Here is a 25,912-nt window from a genome sequence, read left to right as displayed (position 1 = left end):
CAGTTCTCATACAACTCCAAATTATTAATCCCAGTTAATGACGTTGTATCATAAAAATTAAGCATACTTAAGATCATAAACTAAATACAAATACAGTATTTATGCCGTGTTGTGGTATTTTCCAAAATGGGATGTCCTGGATTCCTGTGGTGCCTGTGAGTAAGGCAAGGAAAATTCGTTGAAGAAAATAATAGTAATGGTCATCTAAAAAATCCCAGGCGTCTACCGAGCAGACGATCTGTATCTATTCATTGATATAATCATCCAATACAGCGATGAACGGCAGAAACCACGCTCATTTTACATAAGATGGCACTTGCAGAAGCAATGGCACGACTCGCTTACTAGCTTTCCTGCTGTTCCCCTTCGGCTATAAATTTTGCTATTTTTGGGTAGCTGAAGGAATTCTGGGAAGTTTTGAGGAACATAGTAACTAGTTGGTAGGGGATGAGAGGCTCCAAAATGGCATTTTGAGTAGATTCCACCACGCTCCAAATAGCAGGCTGATTCAAACCATAACATGAAACATGGAAATACCATTTTATTCTGTTTTTATGAGGACTGAATTAAGTTTCATTTCAGTGAGTCACAAATTACTTAACATGCTGAAATTAAACTTAACAGCACTCATAAAAGTGGGAGGGAATTAGGGGAAAGAAACGCAAATATTGTATATTTTTCAGCAAGTCCCTATAAATCAGGGGTCCCATCGTTAATAATTCCTATTGTTGGCCTCCAATGGCAAAGAAAGCAAGGTAGTAAGTCTCTCACCCACAGCTTGCCTCTGGAGCAACTGACATGCAATGAGTGAGTCCAACAGATGCATAGCTCTACCCTTTGGACGGCCGACAGGTCCAAGTGTACCTGAGATCCAGATACGCTTGGCTGTCCTATAGCACTTTCCTAGTTTATGTACACGGGTAGCCAACATATTCCAATTCAGGTCATACTTCCTAGGGGCCGTAATTTGTGTTCATATCCTGGGCTTAATGAATACCAAACCAAAACACCTTCAGGGCCTGTAGGCCTCCTCAGTGGAGGAATTGTGTCTAGTTCATCTGTGTTCCCTCATGAGCTGGCTCAGAGCAAAGCCTTTGATTGCCTGTGGAAAAATGAAAAGAGAGAGAAAAAAAAAAAAAGAGTGGATGGATGGGTGGATGGATGGATTACCTGTTCTTAGGATTTCAGTCGTTCTGGAATCTGGAGCCCATTTCAGTGGACAATTTTCATTGTCAAGAATTTATGGACTTCCCGTTTTGTGTCCAAAGGTGTATTAGGCATGCGGAATTACTGGTGGGATTTAGGAGAATTGCAAGAGACTCTGGCCTCATAGTACGCTCATGTAAAGAAGAGGTAATGAACATGCAGGGCAATGGGCCCAGCATATGTGCTTGGGTCTGTATTTCTGCAATGCCCTCCCGCTTCCTATCTTTCTCCTTGTCATGACCCTGTAGCTGACATCCCTGAGATGTGTGACTGTGGGTGCCAGACCTCTATGGATAGCATGCCTACAACTCTAAAGTCATTCCCTGCACCCCTGTTTTTCTGATGAACCTCCCCTAGCAGCTTCTGGATGAAGCCAGCAGACTAAGCCGCATGTTCTTGCCTCTGCCATCTGGGACTCCACAAACTATAACAGTGAAGAGAAGCAGAGGCCTCTGCACAAAAGGAAGACTCCACCTCTTTCTGGAGGATAACGGTGGATGGAAGAGTCGCTGAAGGAACAAAGCAGCAGAGGCCAGAACTGGAACCAATGGAAAGTTGCAACCGAAAAGAAAGCACAACCCAAGAGTCTTGGACTTGAGAATGGAGGGTGGAAGAGAAAAGGGGACTAAAAACAAAGGGATGAGTCCAGGGCTGCACCCCACGTGGCTGGCAATGCTGGCCCTGCTCTCCCGGAGCTTGCCGGGCTATTAGGGGCTTCTTTCCAAAGTCAGGGGATGAACTGTTCGAGGATGGCCAGAGGCGAGGGGTAGCCTCTGTGCTGAGTATGGCACTCGGTCTTGGGGGTTCAGGGGTAGATTCCGGCTTCCTTCCCAGTGGTGCTGAAAGGAAACCTACCACACAACACCACCCACCCTTAAATACAGCTCTCCCTCACTCAGCCCTTCTGTTCCTCATCCTCAGATGTGAGTGGCAACCAGAGATCATCAGCTCTTTGAGGAAAACCAGCAACATGAGTGAGAAAGACCAAGAAAAACAGAAAAGCTTACCCTGGCAGAAAATTGAGATAATGATCGAATTCTGCGTGTAGCCAAACTATCAACCAAGCATGCAGGCAAACGAGAGTAATATTGAGACCCAGAAGAACTCAGAAATTTTACTTTCCATGCATCCATTCTGAAGAAATTACATGTCGTCTCGCGAAACAAGGATGAAGTCAAGCAAGAGGAGGATGAGCCCTGCAGGCCCTGGTGGAACTCACCCATGAGCCCGATAAATCCCGGCATGACAGCTCCGCAGCTGGCCTGAAATCCCCATGCACTTATAAGTCAAATAGGTCAGTGGCCTCCATCCAGCAGAAGAGACAGAATGAGGCAGCAGTTGGAAGATAGCTACTAAGTTGAAAAAAGCAAGTACTATTTATTCCAGCCAGAAAATGGCCAACCAACCAAGGACCATCAAAACCTGTAAAAGAAAAATCCCAGTTCAAATATGAGAAAACTCATCCGCCCAGCTTGATAAGGGTCATCATGTTTATGCACTTGCTGAACACACAGAGTGTGCGCGACACCACACCAATCACTGTGTGTGGGGAGTGGGGGAGACTGCAAAGAATTATCGGACACAGCCCTCCCTGCACTTGAAGTCTGTCGGGAAGATGACACACACATGCAAACCCAGCAACCAGAGGCAAAGGCATGACCAAGAGCCGATGAGAGATTCAGACGTGGCAGAAAACACATAGTGTGGACTCTGATTTGTGCAGGCATCAGGTATTTGTCAGGCACGTTCTGTGTGCTGTGTGCCAGACACTGTATGTGCTGGGCTTCAGTGGAGAGCAGGACAGAGAGGATCCCTGTCCCTGTGCAACGTACAGACAGCCCGTGTAAGCCCACAGACGTGATCACTCTAGAGATGGGTATGTATGAAGAAGAAAATAGTGTCCTAGAGAGACCGAGTAAGGGACTGTGGCTGAGGACTGTGAATGGGTGGCATGACAGGTTTCTCAGAGGAGAGAGCATTTGAGGAAGAGCCAGGCTGGCAGAGAGTTGGGACAGAGAGCTCCAGGCAGGAGGAAGTGAGAGTGAGGCTGGCGCATCCCAGGAATGGGGGAGGTCGGGGGATGGCTCAGGGGGTAGGACTGGCACAGAGGAGTAAGGGCCCGGGCAGACTCTGGGTTTTATTCTGAGTGTGACGGAGGAGCAAAATGATCTTGGTGATGGAGAGTTGACTCTGGTGAGGTCCCAGGGGATCCCGGGAAATCAGTTAGGAGGCTGTTCTGGTAACTCATCTAGCTGAGAAGCAACGTGCCTGCAGGCATGAGGCTGGGAAATGGCTGGATTCCGTGTACATTTGGAGGGGAAGGAAGGAAAGCTGAGATGGTGAGCAGCTGGGATGAGATTATGGAGGGTCTTGAACTCCTAAATGTGGGCATTTCTGGTAGGTAGTAGGGATCTGTGGCCACAGATCTTTTCGTGTGATGACTAGTCTGGCATAGGCAGGGAGAAAAATGGTCCGGTAGGTCATGTCCTAAGAAGGGTCTAAACCAGGGAGTGGCCAGGGGCATGGAGAAGAGACAGGCACTAGAGGTTCTCGATCACACGTGCCCTAACACAGTCAACGGCACAGCGCCCAGACCAGCAGATGCCGACCAGGGACTTTAAGGCCATTTTGAAAGCTCAGAAATGGGGGGCGAGAATTCCTAGTGCAGGTAGAAAAGTAACTAAGGATCTCCAGGATAACGTGGGGAGACTTTAGAGCGTTTATTGCTTGGAGTTTTCTCGGGTTTGTTCATCTTGTTCTCTTGGGACACCAAGCCTCCTAAGTCCGATCATTAAAGCTCCTCCAACGTTCAGGATCAGTGACTTCAGTTGTGTCCTGTGGTAGCTTCCATTTAAAAAGAAGCCCATTCCCCGCCAAGAACACTGTAGTCCCTGCTTGCACTGACTGCAGCAAAGGGAGAAAGCGGCCCTGGGGGCAGATGAGTTTGGCCGTGGCCCGTCAGCCCTGAGGTTTGCGCTGTTCAGACCCAGACATCCCTGCACACCCTCCGTCCAGATGCAGACGGCGCCCAAGGCAGTGCCAAGCAGAGTGCACAGAGCACAGGAACCTGTCCCCGCCCTGGATGGCCTGCAGGATTGACCGAGAGGGCAGCCCTGCGTGTGTCCCTGTCTGTACCTGACCTGAAAAGTCCTCTTTGCTGGGGCCGGAGGAGACTATCTGGACCAAAGGGATGTTTACTTAGAGCATCTAGAAGCCATTTAATCAGGAAACTCTAGCTGAGGTGCAGGACAGGGAACCAGGCATGAAGCCAGAGACTCACTGCTACCAGGCAGGGGTGTAGGTTTAAAATAAGAGGAGGCCAGCGCAGGGAAGGTCTAGAGCTGAGAGAACCTGGGAGAGATGGGAAGGCCCAGTGCTGGCCGGAACAGAGGACAGTCCCTATAATTTTATACTGAGCAAATTTACAGCCACCAGCTAGCAGTCCGGGTCAAGAATCCAGGCAGCCCCTGCAACGTGCTCCAGGTTTCAAGGTGCCTTGTCACAGCCGGTTTCCCTCCAGGTCACTATTGGGTGGTCTGTCCCGGCAAAGCGTCACAGTTAGTTGCCCCCCGTGTTTTGATGTGCCACCTAACTGCCCCCAGCTACCATTCAATCTTCTCTTCTCCATTCCTTCCTTGCCTGGCCTCCTCTGGCTCCTAAAGTCTCCACATTTTCCCTTTTTCTGTTTTTGTGCTCACTTTGAGCAAGTTTGTCTTCTTTTCAGTTTTCACAGTGGTCATTTTTAGACTAAACTTGCTCTGTTCTTAGAATATCTTAAAGGCTTTACTGAAATGTGTCCAGTTCTGCTGTTGTTTTTAGACACACAGCTGTAGTTTCCCATTAAATCCTTCCCAAGGAAATAAAAGGATCCAAGGATGAGACCTTAGGACTACTAAATGTGAAGAACATTCCCCTGTTCCTTCGGATGATAGCATGCCGTGGTGCTGTGGTTCTCATGGTGTGGTCCCAGCATCAGCATGGCCTAGAGCTTGTTAGAAATGCAGATTCTCAGGCACACCCAGACCTCCTGGGTCAGAGACTCTGGGGCTGGGTTCAGCAGCCTGTGTTTAGCAGCCCTCCAGGTTGAGGGCTCGATTTGGAGCCCCGCTGCCGCCCTGAGGAAGCAGAGGATCCCGGCTACGTCTGGGAGGCGTGGGCCAGGCGTTTGCCTCCGGGGATGTGAGTGCAGCCAGCTCTGCTCCAAGTCCTGCCTGCGGGTGGGAACAAGTGCGAAGGGGAAGCACACTGCCTGTTCCCATCCAGGCATCGCAGCAAAGAGCTAAATACCACGGTCCCCGATTTTTGGCTGTAAAGCGTTTTACAGTCTAAAGCACCAATACCTAACTTGGGGTGCAGGGCAGAGGAAAAAACCCAGTTCTTGTTCTGGAAGGATTCACTTTAGAGGAAAAAATGTGGAGGGGCATTTAAGCAATTTACCTAGTAAATAAACACCCACTATTTACTATAACATGAACTTACTTTGCAGAAAACAAAATTCTCATGCTTTAAAAAAAAAAAAAAAAAAAAGCGTTCAAAACACTTTTCTACTTTTCATGAAACTTGGGCTGTGCTTCCCAGACCTTCCTAAGGTAGAGGCTGCCTCTCCTGTGTTCCCAGATGTGTCTTGTGGGAAAGGTTTCAGAGACGGGAGGTTTTTGTGGACTGATCTCCCCGCCTGAGAAATGGGGGGCCCAGCCCTGCCTCAGTGAGCTCCGGGCTTCCCCACCTCAGCAGGAAGGTCTGTGGTTTCTGTTGTACGTTCTGAGACTATTGGTTGTTTCAACCAAGATACAGGTGACACTTGCAGACCCAAGGGGAACACTAATCACATGACATCGGGGCCACACCAGTGTCCTGAGGGCGCAGGCTTCACTCCCTACCCAGGCCTCTGCCCCAGGCATCCTGGGCTTTAGGCCTCAGGGTGACTTCCGTGGGCACTTTTGCCTTCCCAGGCTCCCTCCTCCAGAACAAATAAAAAGTATATTTGACAACTATGTGGGCATAAAGACAAATATAATCCAGGCCAAATCTATTCATTTGCTTTTCCTCTGATTTTAAAAGGAGTTAAAATATTTTCCTGGGCCTCACGGAGAAGTCAGCCCTGCTGCGCAGCCTCTTTAAGGCCCCTCTGAGTCTTGCACACAGAATAACCCAGCCCTCTGGTTCTTTAGAAAATCGGCTGTGACGGCATCATCGGGTCTGCGGCCAAGGAAGACCGGTGTGGAGTCTGCAGCGGGGACGGCAAGACCTGCCGCGTGGTAAAGGGCGACTTCAGCCACTCCCGGGGGACGGGTGAGTGTCGGGCCCGGCCACAGGGCAGCCCGTGTGTGCCACGTGTTTTGTTTCCTTGGCCCAAAGGCTATGATTGTGCTCTTCCCTGAATTTCCTACGTAAGGGCTTAGATGATAACGGGGAGCTGACCTGGAACTTCAGTTTCATTTCTCAAAGGCAAAGGGCATTTTAGCAAGAACGGTGTCTGTAAGTGCCTGCAAGTAAATAGTTTGCCTCCGAAAGGAAACAGCTCCTGGGCCCTCAGCTCAGCCCGAGCTCCATGAATCAGCAGCAGCTTCCCTGGCCCGGGAGCAGACAGAGAAGGTGGCAGACTTCGTCAAATCATTTTTACCTGTCGATGGAAAAGGTTTGCTCTGTTTCTGAATTTTCTGCCAGTAAAAGTAGAACAGCATTTACACGCATCACGTACCTCTAAAACTGCATGAAGCCGTCTGATCCGGAAAGCCTCAGATGCCTCTGCCAGCTGTGACTCCAGAGTAACTGGTCTCCTGGTCCCCACATGTAGACAGCCCCCCAGCACCGTCCCCAGCGAGGTGCGCCTATGCTCGCTTGGGGAGCCTTGTTCATCTTTCTGCTCGTACCGTCTTCTCTGCCGTAGGCTGCTTTAGACTAGGTGGGAGCTACTAGTTTTCTGATCTCCTGTCCTGAGGGACACCAGCTTACGACATCCAGAGAAGCAGCTGTGGTCTGTACCTAACGAGCGGTGTGTGAGGCAGACAAAACACTGGGAGGCGAGCTCGGAGGCCTTAGTGAGTGTCCACTCACCCAGTGTCGCCATTGGGGCTCTTGTTGGGTGGAACTGAGCTGATAAACTTCTCTTTTAGTTTCTACAAATTGCTTTGCACAGAAGCTTTTCCGGTCGGTCCCACTCAGCAAGAGAACAGCACCACAATTATACCTCCCTGTCCCACAGCACGGCCCTGTAGGATGAGGCAGAGAGAAGTCTGCGCGTGTTCCCCTGCCCCATTTTCTCTGGATGGATAGAGAACCTGGTCTAGAGGAAACGTTCCTTCTAGAGACCTGTGGAAAGGGCAACCTATTGCACAAACATTTTACAGGATCTTGTGAAAGCAAAAGCAGAGGTACATACAAATATAGGATTAAATTTAAAAATGAAAGTTCAGGCCCAGTAAGGGCTGGTTTCAGGATTTTAAAGACAGGTGCTTAGTCATCAAAACACATGGCTTGGGTGTGAATCTGTGCCCGCTGTTTGGCTCCTGAAATAATGGAGTATGTTGGTTTGGGGGGGCAGAGCCCTCTGGAGCTACTCTGTCCAGCACAGCAGCCACGGGCCCCTTGAGTCTATGCAAATTGAAATCACAATTAAAGTTAAACTGAGAAATTCACCTCAGTCCCACCAGCCACTTTCCAAGTGCTCCATTGCCACACATGGCTCTTGGCTCCCGTGTTGGACAGCACAGATAGAGGACGGCACAGATAGAGAACGTCCCCATCACCTCAGAAGGTTCTCTTGAACAGCGCTGCTCTGGAACTTTGATCATTTCTGCTGTTTGTTTTGACATTTCTGACGCCATGGTCTCTATCAGCACCCCAGATCCTGGATTCCCGTGAGACTTCGACCTTGCCTATCGTAGCTCTGCCAACATTAGGAACAAAACTGCAGTGGAAAAGGGGTTACTATTTACTGTTTTTTTGTTTGTTTGTTTGTTTGTTTTTAATGGAAGCATCTAGAACACTTTGTTTAAACTGAGTCTTGTGCCAAGCTCCAGTAAACAGAACTGACTGCAATTGCACTACTCTGTGGGAGGCAGGTCAAACACAGCTGTGTCCACCCCTGCCCCCCCGGGCAGGTCTGTAGAACACACACACCTTTGAAAACCTCTACTGTAGGCAATGTAGCAGCTCACTTCTGAGACAACCCAGATTAGGGGAAAAGTTTCCTCCCCTTTCCCAGACTCTGACCTGTGTCTGGCCCTTGGTGTTGGCCTGGCAGATCCATTCATCCATATCTGTAGCAGCCTCTTCTCCTGCCCTCTCCTTTCCTTTCTCTGTCTTCCCCCCAACCCCGGCTGGGTTCCATCCATGTCTAGAACGTGCAGCCTTCCTCCTGGTGAGGTCCGGCTTCTGTGGTCATGGCAGCAGGTCCCCCATGGAAGGATAGATCCCATCGGAAGCCTCCTCGGGGCAGCTGTCCCCATAATGGCTTGCAGCTTAGTGGGGCATCCTTCCAGCTGCGGGGGCACAGAAGCCTTAGCAAATCTTCAGAGTAAGACGAGCACACGTTAGGCTCACCCACCTGTAAATGTTCTGTCATTCTGAGCAGTTGCCAGTTGTCACACATTCATTTCAAGGTGCGAAACTGGTTGGAGTCCGTGAGCGTAAGCTCATATCAACATGAGTTCCATTTATTGGAGATCTGTGCAGAGCTCACTCGCATGTGAATGAATCACCGGCTGCCCATCTGGTACAGTGTCATTAAATGCGGAGCCGTAACCACGGTCCGACGTACTGAATGCACATACTCGTGGTACTGACAGAGGCTCACCCACAAGTCCATTCACCCAGTAAACATTTATTCAGCACGACAACATTTTAACCACTAGGTATACAGAAATAAAAGTTAACTGTCACCTCATTGGTACAGTCGAGGGAGGGGACCCCCAGACGAACAGTTGAGTCCCTGTGAGTGTGAGGTAGAGGCAGCTCCGTGGGGGTCTTGTGAGGCCCCAGATTCTGGTGGGAGTAACCCCCCCAGGCCTGTGGACAGATGAGGTGGCCCGCAGCCCTGAAGGACATGTAGAAGTTAACTGATGGCAAGGGTGGGGGAAGACATTCCAGCGAAATCACATAAAGCCCCCACGTCACTGGATTCGCTAATCTTGTCAGTTTAGATAGGAAGGTGACTTTCATCTCTCCCTGGCTCCAAAGAATGGGGAAAGGAGGAATGTCTCATCACCCTTAAGGGCGAATATCAAAGAGAAACACCATACCAGAAAGATAAAATGGAATCAAACGCAGGATTTTCGCCTAATTATATGAAATCCTAACCCCAGTCTGAACTCCTCTGGGTCCTCTTACCAAAGTTCCTGAGCCGAGAACCCAGGGCAGACCCACGCCGGGCGGAGTGCCCCAGCCCAGCTGAGCGTGAGGCGTGGGGCTGCCCCTCTGAGTCCCGAGAGTTCCTGGTGCAGGGCCGGGGAAGTGGCGTCCTGAGTGTGGGGTGTTTATCGCCATCCAGCCTGTTGCCTCCCAACCTCCAGTGAGCAGATGAGGTCCTCAGCTACTCTGCAGAAGGAGTCGCCTCGAATCGGCTGTCATACTGCTTCTCTGACGGGTGGGCTTCAGAATGCGCAAGCCTTCGGTTGGGTTGAGACAGCTGAGTTATTTGAACTTAGTAATTTGAAAGTTCTTGGTATGATGCTTTTATTTCATTACATTGTCATTTTAATGTTATTACTTTTGTTCCATCCTGCTCCTCGGCACTAAAAAGTGACTGGTCAGTCTCCAGGTACCTGGCACCTGTGGACAGCCAGGGCACACCTGGAATGAAGTCCCCACCGAGAACCAACCAGGATGCCTTTGGGCTCGGAATTCCTTTGCTCTTTGTTCTTAAAGAGAACCTTTTCAAACAGTCGGTTCTTAAAAGAAAGGGTGGCATTGTCTGTCCCTTTCGAATGTGGCTAAATCTGCGTGTCGCATATGTATTCAGTAACTGAACCCCTACCTCGCACCAGGTCCCAGGCTCCATCTCTAGGTGTGGGGCATGGACATTTGATGGGAAGCGTGTTACGTGATGATGACACAAAGTAAGGCTTCTTTACACTGTGATTAAAAATGACAATATCGGCTCCTAAACTGTACACGTAAACCAATTACCGCCTGTTTCTTTTTCTCAGTCAAGAATAATCTTTGTACGAAGGTGTCCACGTGTGTGATGGCAAAGACTGTTCCCAAGTGTTTCTCATGTAAGATGTTTGGACGTGACATGTAGTCCCAGCGGTGACATGCTTGGTGTGGGGCTCTTGCCTGGCTTTACATGCCTGAATGTTTTCTGAGCAGAATCAATGGAATGAGTCATGCGTGAAGCCATGGATAAACACAAAGGCCGTTTATTGCTTATATATAACTGATGCTCAAGGCCAATTGCCAAAAAGAAAAACTATAGAATAAAACCAATTATTTACTTATTTATTTATTTTATTTATTTATTTTTCAAGACAGGGTCTCGTTCTATTGCCCAGGCTAGAGTGCAGTGGAGTCACCATAGCTCACAGCAACCTCCAGCTCCTGGGCTGAAGTGATCCTCCTGCCTCAGCCTCCTGAGTAGCTGGGACTTCAGGCACGCACCAGATGCCTGGCTGATTTTTTCTATCTTTGTAAAGATAGGGTCTCACTGTGGAGTTCGAGCCAGGCTGGTCTCGAACTGCTGGCCTCAAACGATCCTCCCGCCTCAGCCTCCCAGAGTGCTAGGATTGCAGGCGTGAACCACTGTGCCCAGTGAAACCAATTTTAAAGAAATAAAAGATAAAGAGTCACGGGATCAAGAGGCCAGATGGAAATATGCCCTAGTATGCCAGCGCTAAGGTTTCATTCTCTTCAACACCTGGCACTTTGGCAGAAAATGCCAAGACGTGCCAGAGAATTTAGCCTCAGTTGGCACCTTCCTCCATAGGGAAGTTTCCATATTACAGGGCTGGACTGCCCTAAAGGCAGTAACACCTGGTATCACCCTCCTGGTCTCCATGCTGGAGTTGAAGGCCGTGGCCTTGATTTGACCCATATGCGCTGACCTCCCATTCCACGGGATGAACTAAAGCATAGTCTAGTCTCACGGGCTTCCCAAGCAATGAGTTCTTTCAGTAAGACCCAGGAACAACCGTTAGGGGTAAACATAGTAATATTCTCATGAACAACTTTTGCAAAAGGGAGAAATATGAACTTACACAAAAACCTTTCTAAACATTTTTAGATCTATTTACAAAAAAAAGTTTGATATTTTTTTTTAATGTTTGATCAGCTTAGGAAGGGTCCCAATATACATGACCAGGGGTATACCTCTCTTCCATCATGGTACCTTGTCAGCTCAATTGTTTTCTTCCAAAGATAGTTAATGCTACTAAAAACACAAGGAAAAATATGACCCATAGACCCTCTAAGAGCAGGTCTTACTTGGAAAATTCAGACAAAAATTAGTTCACAGGGAACTGTGCTCATAGCCTGGTAATATTAATTATTCAGAAGATTTAAGACAAGTTAAAGGCCAGCATCACTTAAGGTCCTTCTAACTACTGGTCCTTCAGGCAGGATTGGCACGTTCTCCTAGATCCGTGGCAAAGGCATTGCATTTTATCCGTGGCTTCCTCATGAAACCAAATCCTGCTCCTGTAACTGGATTTCTCCTGCTTGGTGGCTGAGGCTAGAATGGAAAATTACTCCAAAGATATGTCTTACTACCTTGCATAAAATGGGAATCTGTCTTGTAAATTCTGAGAGTAAATCTGCCCCTTTTTTTAGTCTATTTCATGGTCAATGTAGTGGTGTCTGGCGTCTGCATCGTGGGATGTCTGGCCCAAGGGATGCCGAGGTGCTTTGGGGCTTGGTCTTGGGCCCCTCTCCCTTCCTGGTCACTCTCCATACCTGCCTCGGGGTGGGCTTGGAGCTCTGGGTCAGAGCGCGGCTGGAGGACAGTGACTGAGCGGCAGAGAACCTGCCTTTCATGCTATGGACTTTCTCTTTAATCGGTTCCCTCTTTTTCAAGACCAGACTCATCTTAGAAAGAAAGGTTAGCGGGCCGTGCTCAGTAGTGACTGCCCTGCCCTGAGAGGTCGCCCGAGGGTGAGCTTCACTTGGGTTGCACGTCTGCCTTGAGCTTTGCTGTTCATCGTCATCTCCACCCGAGGGTACATGAGAAAAGACAGAAAACAGATGCCTTTTCAATGCTGCAATTTGTGCCAAAGTTAGGCTTAAAAATAGACCTGGTGACCATGCATCAGCTGCAAATGTGCCTTGCTGTGGAATGTGGAGAATTCACCGATCGGGGCCCAGGCAGCTGTGTGTGCTGCCTCAGATTCTGCAGGCGGGGGGATGCTGACACCCAGGTTTGTTAGCCACAAAATCAGAAGATTCCCGCTAACGGCAGCTTCCTGCAGAGAATAAATTCAGTCTGCAAGCAGATCTTGTTCCCAAGCATGTTTTATAGATTAAATGGAAAAAGACTTTAATTACTTTGACCCTGAACAACTTTTATCTCCGTTTTTGACACTTTACTGCTTTATATGCCCAGAATCCAATAATTCTTCAAACTCCCAAGAAGGAATGGGCTTCTCAAAGAGAAATTTGTGCTAGAAAATCCAGTGCTGTCATCCTAACAGCTGGTTTTTTGGGGTTTTTTTTTTTTTTTGGTTTTTTGGTTTTTCTTTTTTTATTTATTTATTTATTTTTGGTGCCCAACCTTTTCAGTAGGGAAGCATTCTTAGAGCAGAGAGAATTTTTAATCAGAAAAACCTTGTCCTCACCCCATCGCCACTGGACAGTGCAGGAACCGCATGTAGGCTGCATGGGCCGGTCAGCATCATCATTCCCAAGCTGGACGCAGTTGGAAGGGGTCAGACTGGAGACCACACAGTCGTTGAAGGCCATCCTGCCTGGGCATCAGGATAGATCAGGGCACAAAACCTAGGCACTTGCTTCCCTTAAGCTGGACTGTGTTTACATTTGGAAAATCTCTCTGCACATCCAGTAGGACATTTAATGTAAACATCTGAGGCTGGATCTGTAGTAACAATGCCAGGGCATTTGCTGTGAGGAGGAAAGGACGCTGCTAAACTTTCTGTCTCACGTGGGTGATTGAACGTGTGGCTTATTTCCTCGTCTTCCTAAGATCACCTACAAACAAATGAACTTCTGAAAAGGTTTAGGAAGAACAAGGACATCTCGGGTGGAAGTTCATGTGTGGATGTATATAAGTATATATGAATGACTATGCTTGGTTTTGCTGCAGTAAACAAGCAAACAAACAAAACTCAATGCAGAACCCCAGGTCTCAGTGGCTTAACACAGAAGTTTCTGTCTTTGTCATGCTGTCTGCCCACCAAGGGTTGGCAGGAGGCTCTGCATATTATGGTCACTCCTGGACTGAGGCTGATGGAGACTTTTTCTGTTCACACGCTGCCACAATCACCTTGGCAAGAAGAGGAAGGGAATATAGCAAAACAAACTCTTAAAGATCCTTCAGGGGAGAGATACATGTCATCTTCACTCACGTTTTACTGTTTAAAGGAAGTCACATGGTCACACAAATTGAAGGGAGCAGGAAAATGTATTCCTACCTGGAAACATTTGGTGGCTGGCACCATGACATAGCACCCATAGCAAACTTCTCTACATTCCGGTATTTTGGTTGCCAACACATGACAACAGCTCCCGGCCCCTCAGCAGAAAGCCAATCTCGACAGTCAGCAAGCCACCCCCCTACCCTCATCCACACAAGGACAGTCCATCTGACCTCATGCGTGAAGGAGAGTCTGCAACACAAATGAGAAGGACCAAGATAAACTGACAAAAATGATCCTCGGGAAAAACAAGACAACTCAAATAACAGAAGATCAAAATCTCTAATAAATATTCATAGAAAGATTTAAGATGTTGTTGTATGCATAAAACAAGAACAGAATGCCATGAGAAGAAACAATCAGAAAACAAAAAAGATCTCAAAAATTTAAAATGACTATCAAATTCAAACCATGTGATGAAAGACACCCTAAACAAATAACAAATGACAGATTGAGAAAAAAATGTTTACAACATGTCTGATAAGCAATTTGAGTCCAAAAAAATCACATTATATTAATGCATATTAAAATATATTTTTAAACTCCTACATATCAATTGAATAAAAACAAAAGACAGTAGAAAATTGGGCAAAGGTTATGAACAAGGCCATTAACTGAAGAAGACACACAAATGGCCAATAAGTATATGATGATGCTCAAGCTCATTGGTAATCAGGGAAATGCAAATTAAATCTATGACAATATTTTTTCACCTATTGGATTAGCAAGTATTAAGAGGATTGGTCATTTCAAGTATTTACAAGTCTATAAACAAACATGTACTTTTGTATAGTTTGGGTTGGTTTATGTAATAGTCAAGCTGTTACGGAGGGCAAATTAGCAGTACTTTCGACATTTAAACTGCACATGTGTTTGACTCGGCAATTCTTCTGTAGCTGACTTTGTATGTATGTGTAGGAAGACATTGTATGTATGTATAGGAAGACATGTAAAAAGCTGTTCATTGAAGCATTGGTTCTTTTTTAGCATGTTTATAAATTCACATGTCATAAAATTTACCCACATAAAGTGTGCAATTCAGTGAGCTTTAGTATGTGCACCAACTTGTGCAGCCATCACCACAATGCTCCCCAAAAGAAATCCTGTACTCGTTAGCAGTCATTCCTCACCTCCCTCTTACCCCAGCCCTAAGCGACCACTAATGTAATTTCTGTCTATGAATCTGCCTATTCTGAACATTTCGTATAAATGGAATCATGCAGTATGTGGTCCTTTGTGACCGGCTTCCTTCACTTAACATAATATTTTCAATATTTATCCATGTTGTAGCAAACATCAATATTTCATTCTTTTTATTCCATTGTTCAGATATACCCCATTATTTTAATACATTCATCAGTTGATGGACATTTGGGTTGTTTCTACTTTTTGGATATTATTAATGATGCTAATAAAATATTTTGTGTGCAAGTTATTGTGTAGACATGTTTTCATTTCTCTTGTGTGTATATACCTAGGAGTGGAATTGGTGGGTCATATAGTATCTATGTTTAAACTTTTTGAGGAGCTGCCAAGCTCTTTTCTAAAGTGGCTGCACCATTTTACATATTTACTGGCAATGAGTGAGGGTGCCAATTTCTCCACATTCTCTCCAACACTTCTTATTCTCTCTTTTTTTGTTATAGCCATCCTAATGGATGTGAAGTGTTATGTCCTTATGTTTTGATTTGCATTTCCATAATGACTAATGATAATCCTATTGAGATGATCATGTGGTTTTTGTCCCTTATTAATATGGAGTATTACATTAATTTTCCTTATGTCAAACTAACCTTGCATTCCTGGGATAAATCATATTCGATCATAGTGTATAATCCTTTTTATATGTTTCTGGATTAAGTTTACTAGTGTTTTGTTGAAGGGTTTTGTGTACGTATTCACATATGGTATGGCATTGTTTTTAACAGTGAAAATTTTGAAACAACCCAAATGTCCATCAACAGGGAAGTAGTTATATAAAGCACATAGTAATTTAAGCCAAAAAAAAAAGAAGAAGAAGAACTATACATAATAACATGTATTATCTCCAAAACATGTGGTTTTAAACATAACAAATGTAGTATAACACAATATGGAGCTATAATGTTACTCCTAACATTTATGTAAAATATAGACAAATATGAAAATACCACACTATTTTTATTTGTGTAGATATATGTATAAATAGTAAGATATATGAATACTATATATAAAACCAATAGTGGTGTTTTCAACAGAGGAGAGGAGTGTGATAAAGGAGATTTGAGATTTATCCGTACTAGTAAAATTCTTACAATGAGAAAATACACTTATATGTATTTGTGTAAATTTAAAATACACAAATTGTTTTAAAAAGGGCAAATGAAAATGAACTCACTAACATATGTAAACCTGCACCCTAGTAAATTTCACCGTAAAGCAGGAGAAAGCTCCGATGACCTACAACACTGTCCTGTCTCTCCCCACCACAAAAATCCACTGCAGACTGGAACAATTAGAACTTGTCTCACTTCAAAGCATGAAATAAATTTTGAAAGAGAACCAGCACAGAATCTATGCAAGTATATTGCAATAGGAAAAGGATGGAAGGGAAAAGAAAAATTACTAAAGAAAAACAAACAAACAAACAAAAAAAACTCACCAGTAAAATGTTACCAAGAAAAAGGTGAAAACTGTGACCCATTGATACTGCCATAAATTCCAAAAACTGATAAACAATAGCCTCAATAAAACAAGAAGGCATAGCTACAAGAGCTCAAGGAAGATACAAAGACACAGTGAAGCAACAGAGGGAGCTGAAACATGACTTAGCAGAGCTGAGGAAAGACCCAGAAGTCGTCAGTGAATCCATCATAGAAATCAAGTCCACATGGAAGCAGACAAAGAAAATCACCACCACAGAAAACACAGTAGGAAGCATGGACGACAGGAAATAGCACGCAGAATTTTAAAGCAATACTGTAGTTTTTCAGAGGGTAAGCGGCTTAGTCTCTGCTGTCAGGAATATCCCATGGGTATTCAAAGAAAGGTCAAACTATGACAAAGAGCAAAAGAAACTCCAACAGATGCATGAGCTCAGGGCACTCTTCATTCACGCCCCAGGGAGGTGCCGTTCATGTGGAATACCAAGCCGTGTTAGTTTGCTAGCATTGCCGTAACAAAGCGCCACAAACTGGGTGGCAGAAACAACAGAAATGTTCTGTCTTTCAGTTCTGGGGGTGGGAAGTCTGAGATCAAGGTTTTGTCAAGGTTGGTTCCTTCTGAGGTCTGGAAGGACCTGTTCCAGGCCTCTTGCTTAACTCCTGGTGCTTTGCTGGCAACCTCTGGCCTTCCTTAGCTTGAAGAAGCATCATCCCATCTTTGCCTTCATGTTGTCATGGCGTTCTCCCTGTGTGTGTGTCTGGGTCCAGGTTGCCCCTTTTTATAGTGACATCAGTCATATTGGATGAGGCCTTCTCTATTCCAGTGTGACCTCATCTTAACTAAATAGATTCACGATAGTCCCATTTCCAAATAAGCTCACATTCTGAGGTACTGGTGGTCAGGACTTCAACGTATGAATCTGGGGGAGGGGGACACAGTTCAGCCCATACCACACACAAACAGTGCTCTCTGGAAATTAGGCAGCTGGGAGCTTCTGGCCACAGAAGGGCATTCCCCCTTAGTTGACTCTTAATTTCTCAGAGCTGTACCTGCCCACGGTCTCTGAAACTACCCCGTGGGAGCATGGTATCGGTGAATTTTGGTGGGGGGCTGCTGGGTGGGCCTCTGACCCGGGGTGGAGGCGTGGTTCACTTGTTTGTCGTTTGTGGCCGCAGGTTACATCGAAGCTGCTATCATTCCTGCTGGAGCTCGGAGGATCCGTGTGGTGGAAGATAAACCTGCTCACAGTTTTCTGGGTAAAACAAAAATGATTTAACTCATAATTTATGTGCTGAGAATTGATTTTGATGATCAGTCTGATAAATTCAGTTCAGCATCATTCTTCTGGGTCATAACCTATTTTATGCCTGTATTTTAATTGTAATGATGTGAGTACTCGGAGTGGACCAAAACAACGCTGTCAAATTTGACTAATAAGCAGCCATCCCCAAGGTGGATTGGGGGCGGGGATGGGTGGGCCCACCAGCTTGGTGACAGAAGAGTGAAGGAAGTTATGAGGAACTGCGGTAGAGTTAGTACCCAGCAGTAACCCTAGGAGAGCCCAGAGCAGCTTGAACTTGAGTAACACGGGCCCACCGGGCCACACGCAGGAAGACCTGTAGGCTCTCAGTGGCTCTGGGGGTGTCTTCCTAGCTGGGAAAAGAGCAATATCCCTAAATCTAATGGGAACTCAGAATAACACTGATTTTTACTACGGTCTGTGTACCCCGGATTCCCAGTGGCCAACTCCGTTGATGTCCAAACACCTGCATGTTTCTGTAGACTTGGGTTCTATTCCTGACTGGCCTTCGCTGACCTCCACAGCACGATGGGTAAAGCTTAAGAAGAGTCATTCAGTTAAACTTCTTCTGAGCCAGAGAAGACCCTCTAAGTGTGTCCTGGGCTCAATTCCCAGCCTCCCCATCGAGCCCAGCAAAGGTCAGCCCAGTACTTGACCACCAGGGTGGTTGGAGTTCTGAGCTGAACAGATAAGTGTGATCTTTGCAGATCACAGGAAGCGAACACCGCCATGGAGACAGCGGGGTGCCCAGAGGCTGCCTCTGCTCCTAGTTCACTGGTGTGGGATGTGCTACGACCCCTTGTCCTTCTGCCAGCCCTAATCCCAAGTTCCTGTCTTGGGTTCAGTTTCAAACTAGAGATGGCTGATCTTCCACTCAGGTACCCCTCTCCTAAACACTCTTCATAGTATAATCTGTCAGCCTGTGTTGCAAGGTGCTCATGGAGCTAGAAAAAGAAAATGAAAAATAAGGCATGATTTCTCTGATCTCAAACTTCCTGCAAGCTGCCCAATGGGCCTGTGCTGCTCAAACCCTTTTATTTCAATTTTTATCACTGATACTAAAAGAGGACCTCTTTGTCTACATTCCTGCCTTTGTAGACTGCACCTAAGTACCCAAGTCTTTCTTTGCAATGGTCTCTACTTTAGACACCCAGAGTCTAATGAGACAGACAAGAAACAAACCTGTAATAGGCAAGTTTACAGTGGAGACTGCCATCCTGTTGTTCAAGGGTCAGGAAACACTTAAAGGCACGAAGGCGCTCCCTCCACACCTGCCTTAAGGGAAGCAGTAGAGGCAGGTGAGCCCATGTCCAAGTGCCCACACCAGGACTCACTGGCACCAGGCCCTGTGGGTCCCCTGTGCCCCAGGAAGCCCTGCCACCACCTCTGTGGCTTTGTCACCTGCTATCCATGCCACATCCCTGAAGCTGTGATGGCTACTGCTGCTCCTGCTGCCAGGGTGTAAGGCCTGCCGTCCCTCGAGTTGGCATCCACGTGGATCTGCATCAGCCCTGTGGTTCTCCCCACCTCCCTTGTGTGGACTCTGCCCCAGCCCTGCCTAGCACCCCCTCCCCAGCTGTCCCAGCTGTCACTCCACAAATAGAACAACGCTCATGCATGCTTGCTGAAACAGGGCCTGCTGCTGCTTTTGGCAGCTTCTTGGGAGTAACAGCATTTTTACTAAATTCTCAAAGACCCCACCCCCTCTCCTTCTGCCCACCGAGGGAAATTAGATCGACCTCAGCAGCATTCTCAGTGGAAGCCCAGTCACCTAGTGTCACCCCCAGAAGTTACCCTTCCCAGCTGGTGCATGGGGAAATGCACAACTCCTACCTGGGAATGACATTTCCACTCCCCAGGTACAGTGGACCTCGTTGCAAGGCTGTCCCCTCTCACCCTCATCTTGTTCAAAATCCATAATCTGGGTACGCCAAGAACCAGCTCAACCCTGAGGTTGGCTTACTGGTTCCTCCATCAAGCACCAGCAGCTGCTCCTGCAAATGTGAGTCTTTTGGCCTCTGATCCTGGATTCTGAGCTGTCCCAGTTCCGTTCTTGCACCTGACCCCAGGCCCCCAGGTATCTGGCAAAAACAGGAATGTTTTCTTTATCCCTACTTTTCTGTGGCAGTGTAAGAATGACAGAAGGAGGTCAGAATCCTCTGGATCACTTCTCAACTTCTAATTCCTCTGGTGACGAGGAACTTTTCCCTGGGACTCATTTTAGGGCCAAAAAGCACTAACTAGTGGACGCTGCCCAGGGGGTCAGCTCTCATGATGGCCCCTGTCCGCTCCTGCAGCCTCAGGACCACATACACAGACAAGAGTGAGGACGTCCACGTCAGGGCTCTCAGTCCCTGAGCCCTCCAAACACACTGACAGTATCGCTGTGCTTCCTCCACAGAGGAGCGAACCGGAGCTCCAAGGGCTTGGCAGCTCGTTCAAGCTCCTCACTTCCCCTGAGTCCCCTGCGGTTCACAGAGCCCCTCGGAATTGCCCTGAGGTGTCCCGTCACAGCCAGAGATGACTGACGAGAAGGTTTTTCATTGCAGAACGCATATGAAACCTGCCCATTGTGACTGCTTCATGTGTGCACATCAGAGAAGCAAACCTCCATCCCTAGGAGATGGGTTTAATGCCTCGGGGCAACTTCTCAGCTCCCCTGAAGCGCTGGGTCACCATGGGAGGTGGCAGCCAGCTTCGTCCCTTTACCTTTTCCAAAAACCATAATCCCAGTATTCTGGGGCCTGGCTCATGGACACGGGCGAGCTGAAGGTGGTCCACGCTTGTCATGTTTCTCAAGTTGGTTCCAGCAAGTCTCGTTTCCACGCAGGGCTGGGTGCTCTGGACGTTGACCCAGGGTAACTTTGAATTACTCTCACATTCGCTGGGAGCAGTTCCTGAAGAATTTCACCCCACCTACCTTCAGCCCACGCTGGCTGGCTTTCTGCTCGAAACCACCTGGAACAGGAAATGCCTCTGCAGTTTGTATCCATAGCTAAGAACAGAGCTGGCAGAACTCCGAGTGGAAATAAAAGGAGCTGACTCGATGCCAGGATTAGAAGTAGGTTGACTGTGGGTCAGGTCTTCCAGTTGAATCCAAGAGGGAGAGAGACGAAAAGAACCCTACCCCAGCTTCTGCACAGTTCCGTGCCAGAGGGGGACATGCAGACAGGGTCACAGCTCGAGTCTGCCCCCAGCCAGTTCTGAAGAGGAGCCGTGGCCTCCCATTGGGAACGCCCCCTCCTCGCCCCCTGGAATGGCTTGTGGTTTTCCCCACGCTGTGCCTAGAAGTCCAGGGATGACGTGTAAATGTCCACAGAGAGGACATTCCATTCAGTATGGAAATGGACCTCGTCACATGACTTTATGTTCCAGGCCACCGAGGGGGTTTGTTCTGCCATAGTAGCTAAGGAAAATGTGTACCTACCATGTGGCACCCCTCAAAAGTCTAACAGTTGAGAGGTTTCTGAGCAAAATCCATAAAAGCAAGCACCATGATATCTTGGAAAGTGGTTTAAAACATTTAACCTCTGGCCCAGGCAGAACCAGCAAGCGAAAATCTCCTTCCCCAACAAATCAGAACTTCAGATATCACTAATAAAATCAGTCGCTCAAGGAATTCTCTGTTCTTCATTATGTGTCCATGAAATCAGAGCATTTGTAATCATCTTAATGGGCCCTGTTGAGTCTTTTCTGGGTCCAAAAATCCTAATTTCAAATACAAACTAATTGATCTTGAAATGCTTGCAGACAAAGGGGGCTTGGATATATCCATTGATGCCTAAGGGTTGAGAGAGCCAGGAACTTGTAGAGCTGGATACGTATTTAATTTGGAGGGCCTTCTTTAGGAAAAAGGATATATTATGCACAGGGCCTCCCAAACCCTGCTCTGCGCAGCTCACAGAAGCCAGGAGGGCAGCCCAAGCTACCGCAGAAGGAGATCAGAGGTAACTTGCATTCTCTCTCTGGAGCTGCCACGGCCCCATGAAGTCATTGCATTGTTGGACTCCACGTTGAACCGGTTTATTCGCTGTTAAAATGTTCCAACAGAATGTCTGAGGCGAAAATCTCTTTTGAAGGAATATCAGGCGCTAAATTCTGATTTTAGCAGGGAAGTTCCAATTTTTCAGCATGGACCACAGCAACCTGCAGATGTTGAATCTTGCTGACGAAGTTATACCCAAGTCAACAGGTTGGAAAGCGATCTTCATGCCTCCTGGAACCAATCACTTCCTGCTTTTAACTCTGCTTCTGTTTTCCTCTCCCTGAGGAGTGCATGAGTGAGTGTCGCCTGGAGCTAGCTGTCCAGAGGGAAGGGTGCTGGCTCTGAGGTGGGCGCAGCTGGACGGCTGCATCTGCAGAGCGTGGGAGCTCGCAGCCGCTGTGGGGGTGGCCACAAGCAGGGCTTGGGCACACAGTTTATTCTTTCTGGGGACGCGGGAGTTGAATCACACCCACTCCCCTCTCAACAAATTGCTGACAGTGTGAGATTTCCCCGAGTCAGCAGCCCCAGACCAGCACCTCCGATGCAAAGACAGGCATCTTCAGAACTTGGGCGCCCAGAAGCCCTGCGTGGCTCGTGAGAGTCAACTGTACCCCAGGTGAATAACTTGAAATCTACCATGTTGAAGATACTTACACCTTGGATACAACATGTGCTATAAAAAACTAGGCTATTTTCCCCAGAGAGCTGGTTGTCCCCTGTGCTCCACTGTTTGGTGTGCTCCTGCCCCGACTCAGCAGCTGACCTTGTCTGGGCTAGTCGGTTAGTCATGTCTGTCTCTCTTGCTTCCCATCCCCCAATTCCTTGACCATAACCAGCAGGTCCTCCACGCTCTCCCTGCAACCCACTCCTGAAGTGTCTCTTCCACCCACCTGCCAAGGACAAGCGAGACCCTGCTCTGGTGATCAAAGGTGGCACACCCCAAGCCCCAGCTGGCTCTGCCTGCCCCCGTGTAGCTGCTGCTGCTGCTGCGTCTTGCCCACAGCCTGTCTTCCAGTGGCAGAGGCTGGGCTTGCCCCCCACCCCTCGCAGTGTTTCCAGGGACGGGTTCATGATCGCCCCCAGGTGTGCCCGCCTGCCCTTCTCCCATCCTCCCCCCTCCTGACCTCTCAAACGTCTGACTTTGGGCATGGGGGTGGGGTAGTTTTCAGTTTGTAATTCAATAAGGCACTCTAAAGCATCTTATAAAAAGGGCTATGGAAATGCATAAATAGGGCTGGGTGGGAAACAGCCACCTTGTCAGGAGTCTTTGTGCCAGGACCGGAGCAGAGGCCGGGAGAGAGTTGAAGGCATGGATCGAGTACGCCAGGCCTCCCACCTGCCGGGGGGCTGAGCTCACGCTGGTGAGCCCTGCAGTGATCTCTGGGAATCCATAATACTCATTTCCTTTCCCTACCTGCTCTGTCCTCATCGTCATTAGTATTTTTTTTTTTAAACCAACCTCCAAAAGGCACATGTGAAAGCCAAACTCAGTTCTCCATTGCTGAGCAGAAGCTTCAGGCACTGCTGGATCCAGGGGCCTAAAATGATGTCATCAGAGAAACAGTCTGTCTCTGTCCTGGCACTGCTGTCTGTGCTCTCTGGAGTTCTCTTACCGAGTGCTGGCAGATCCAGGCTTCTGTCAAGTTTCCGGGTAACCCCGTGGGAGGAAAGCTGCCTCTTCCCAATGTGAACGAAAGCCCCACCGTGCAGGGTTGGGCTGTGGGCCTGTGCCCGAAGCTGCAGTGGAGTTAGGGCTCAGCCCCACGCGACTGGAGGAAAAACATTCCCGAGGGAAACCCCGGGTACCGCTGCCTGACGAGAAAGAGACAGATGCCGAGTCTCACAACAGCCATAAAACAGGGACAAGATCGGGGACCAACTGCTGACCCTGAGCCCCCGGCCCAGGACAGCAAGTGTCAGAGTCAGTTGCTGGCAGAGGGCGCTGGTCAGTGGCTGGGAGACAACAGGGACTTCAAACCTCAGTGAGGAGACACAGGGAAGTCCCTGGTGGGCACTTCGGGTAAGAATAAACAGGTTCATTCTCGGTATCTTCCAACCCATTTCGTGCCTCACAGAGCTGAGAGCGAGCGAGTGTGTGAACCTGAAGCCGGCAGAGCCACTGTGACGGTGCCCCCGCCCACCGCAGCTGCCCAGCGGCAACCGCCACATCTGTGGGCCGCTGTGGTTTCCAGACTTCAGTACTTAATAGAATAACCATTGTTCCTTGAAGGAACATCCACTTTACTAACATGGGGGTATGAAATCCCACAGAGATGCTGGAGTGAAGCTGCCCTCCTTCCAAAGCCCGGGGAAGGTAGCAGTAAAGTGAATTGGTCGGTTTTGCTAAAGCAGCAAAACTTGTTTTGTAGCCTAGGACACATTAACATAGAATTAATTCATCAGGCAGAAAACCATCTACTGGGTAAGTTTGGTGAAACGTGATCTGGCTACGGTGGTCTCCATCCTGTGCCCCTTCCCCCCACCCTCACTATTTAAGTTGGTTTTGAGACACATAGTCCAGGCCGGGGGCGGGGGGGCTGTCAATCCTGACAGCTCTCCCCGGGGGATCCTGTGAGCCAGACGTCTGTTCTCAGCACGCAGAAAGCTCCCTTCCCTCACTGCAGGCCTCCCTCCTGCCCCCGTGGACAGGGAGACCTCTGCCCCACTCAGGGCACCTAGAGTCCCTGTAAAGACAGGCTGGATACCCCCTTATTCTGCAGTGTTCAATTCTCTTTCTAGCTCTCAAAGACTCCGGTAAGGGATCCATCAACAGCGACTGGAAGATAGAGCTCCCTGGAGAGTTCCAGATTGCAGGCACAACTGTCCGCTATGTGAGAAGGGGCCTATGGGAGAAGATTTCTGCCAAGGGACCAACCAAACTACCACTGCATTTGATGGTAACTTGCTGGGCTTTGGAACTTGTCTGGGGGGGAAGGCATGGCTCCAAGAGGCCTGCAGGGTTAATTCTTCCTGGGACCTGGAGGCCAGGAGCTGCATCCAGCTCCCAGCGGTTTATGAGGCCACCTGCTGCTCAGTCCTCTCGCCTTTCCTTCCCAGTGCATGCACTGCAGGCCTCAGATTTCTCTCTCGAAGCTTCCCCCTGGATCTTCACTGGCAGAGTTCCTAACTTTTTCAAAAGGAGCTACCTCCAAGAAGGAAATGCTTAGCCACGTGGTGGGTGGCAGCCAGGGAGACTTGGCCTCATTAGCAAAGTCTGTTTTTATATCAGATGGCGGGATGCATAGATCTGCCCCAAGTTTGTATATCCACATTGGAAACTGCCTTTTGGAAAGTGACCTGTCGACTCCATGTCCAAACCAGCCTCCCTTGGATTTCCCAGACTCAGTTTGCAACGAGTGTTTGGGAATTGGGAAGGAGAATCAGATTTTGTGGGTATATTTACTCCCCAGGTGGTCTCAAGAAACTTGTGCCATTGGGCTGGGCCAGGCCAGGGCACCATTTTCTTATCTCTTGTCTCAGGGAGGCCTCCATGTGAGCTACTTAAACATCTGGCTATGCGTCCTTTGAAACATATCAAAGATCTCCAGGGAAAGGAATGCCACTCTTTCCTTCTCAGGGTCCAGGAGTTCCTGTGGCTAACTTCAGATAGCTCATAATTATTGATCATTATTGATTTCATGTCTCCTTTCAAAGAAGGATTTTTGGCACCTTGTGCACCTGTGATCAGAGCACTGTTTCCTCACTGCATGCTAGAGTCTCTACTTGGAAGTTCTTTTTCCCCATTGATTTGTGATCTCTGGCAACCTGCAGCTGTTCAAGGTCAGGTGACACCCAAGAGATTTTTCTGGCCACTGCCCAGGGACCTTCCTGTGGAGCCCAGCTCTGCCTGTGAGAACCAGCACCCAGGTTGGGTGTTGCACCATAATGGTGCTAACCCCATTATGCTTTCTGGTGAGGCAAAAATGAGGCAGTTTCCATGTGTGACCTAAAATTTAGGGAAATCTGCGTATGCAACACTCAGCCCACTAAATCCACTGCAAATATATTCCTGCAAGTAAGTTTCTAGGACCCGTAGAACTTGTACCCAAGTCATTCTCTGGGGTAAGATTGTTTCCTAGTCAAACTTACAACAAAGCCTCCTATTCTAAATTAAAAGCAGTTATTCAGAGGGGCTAAGAGAGGAGGCAAAAGATTAGATGAAACCTGTACAGAAACATCACCTGTTAGCGTGTG

At 47.9% G+C, this 25,912-nt stretch overlaps 2 protein-coding genes across 2 annotated transcripts in view; both read left to right on the top strand.

Moving 5' to 3' along the window:
* The window catches only part of LYSMD4 (LysM domain containing 4), a 234,995-nt gene that overhangs the window by 77,369 nt on the left and 131,714 nt on the right, over window positions 1-25,912 (top strand). The gene's annotated exons all lie outside the window — the stretch shown is intronic.
* ADAMTS17 (ADAM metallopeptidase with thrombospondin type 1 motif 17) overlaps window positions 1-25,912 on the top strand; it is a 278,659-nt gene that overhangs the window by 187,218 nt on the left and 65,529 nt on the right. Inside the window, exons 15-16 of the mRNA XM_069465782.1 lie at window positions 6,378-6,498; window positions 24,458-24,615. Coding sequence (XP_069321883.1) covers window positions 6,378-6,498; window positions 24,458-24,615 — 279 coding nt within the window. The remainder of the gene's footprint in view (window positions 1-6,377; window positions 6,499-24,457; window positions 24,616-25,912) is intronic.

Source organism: Eulemur rufifrons, chromosome 3 (assembly GCF_041146395.1).
Source record: "Eulemur rufifrons isolate Redbay chromosome 3, OSU_ERuf_1, whole genome shotgun sequence".
In the NCBI taxonomy this organism is placed as follows: Eukaryota; Metazoa; Chordata; class Mammalia; order Primates; family Lemuridae; genus Eulemur; species Eulemur rufifrons.
The sequence above is the reverse complement of the archived record's forward strand: the minus strand, read 5'-3'. Positions and strand labels throughout refer to the sequence as shown.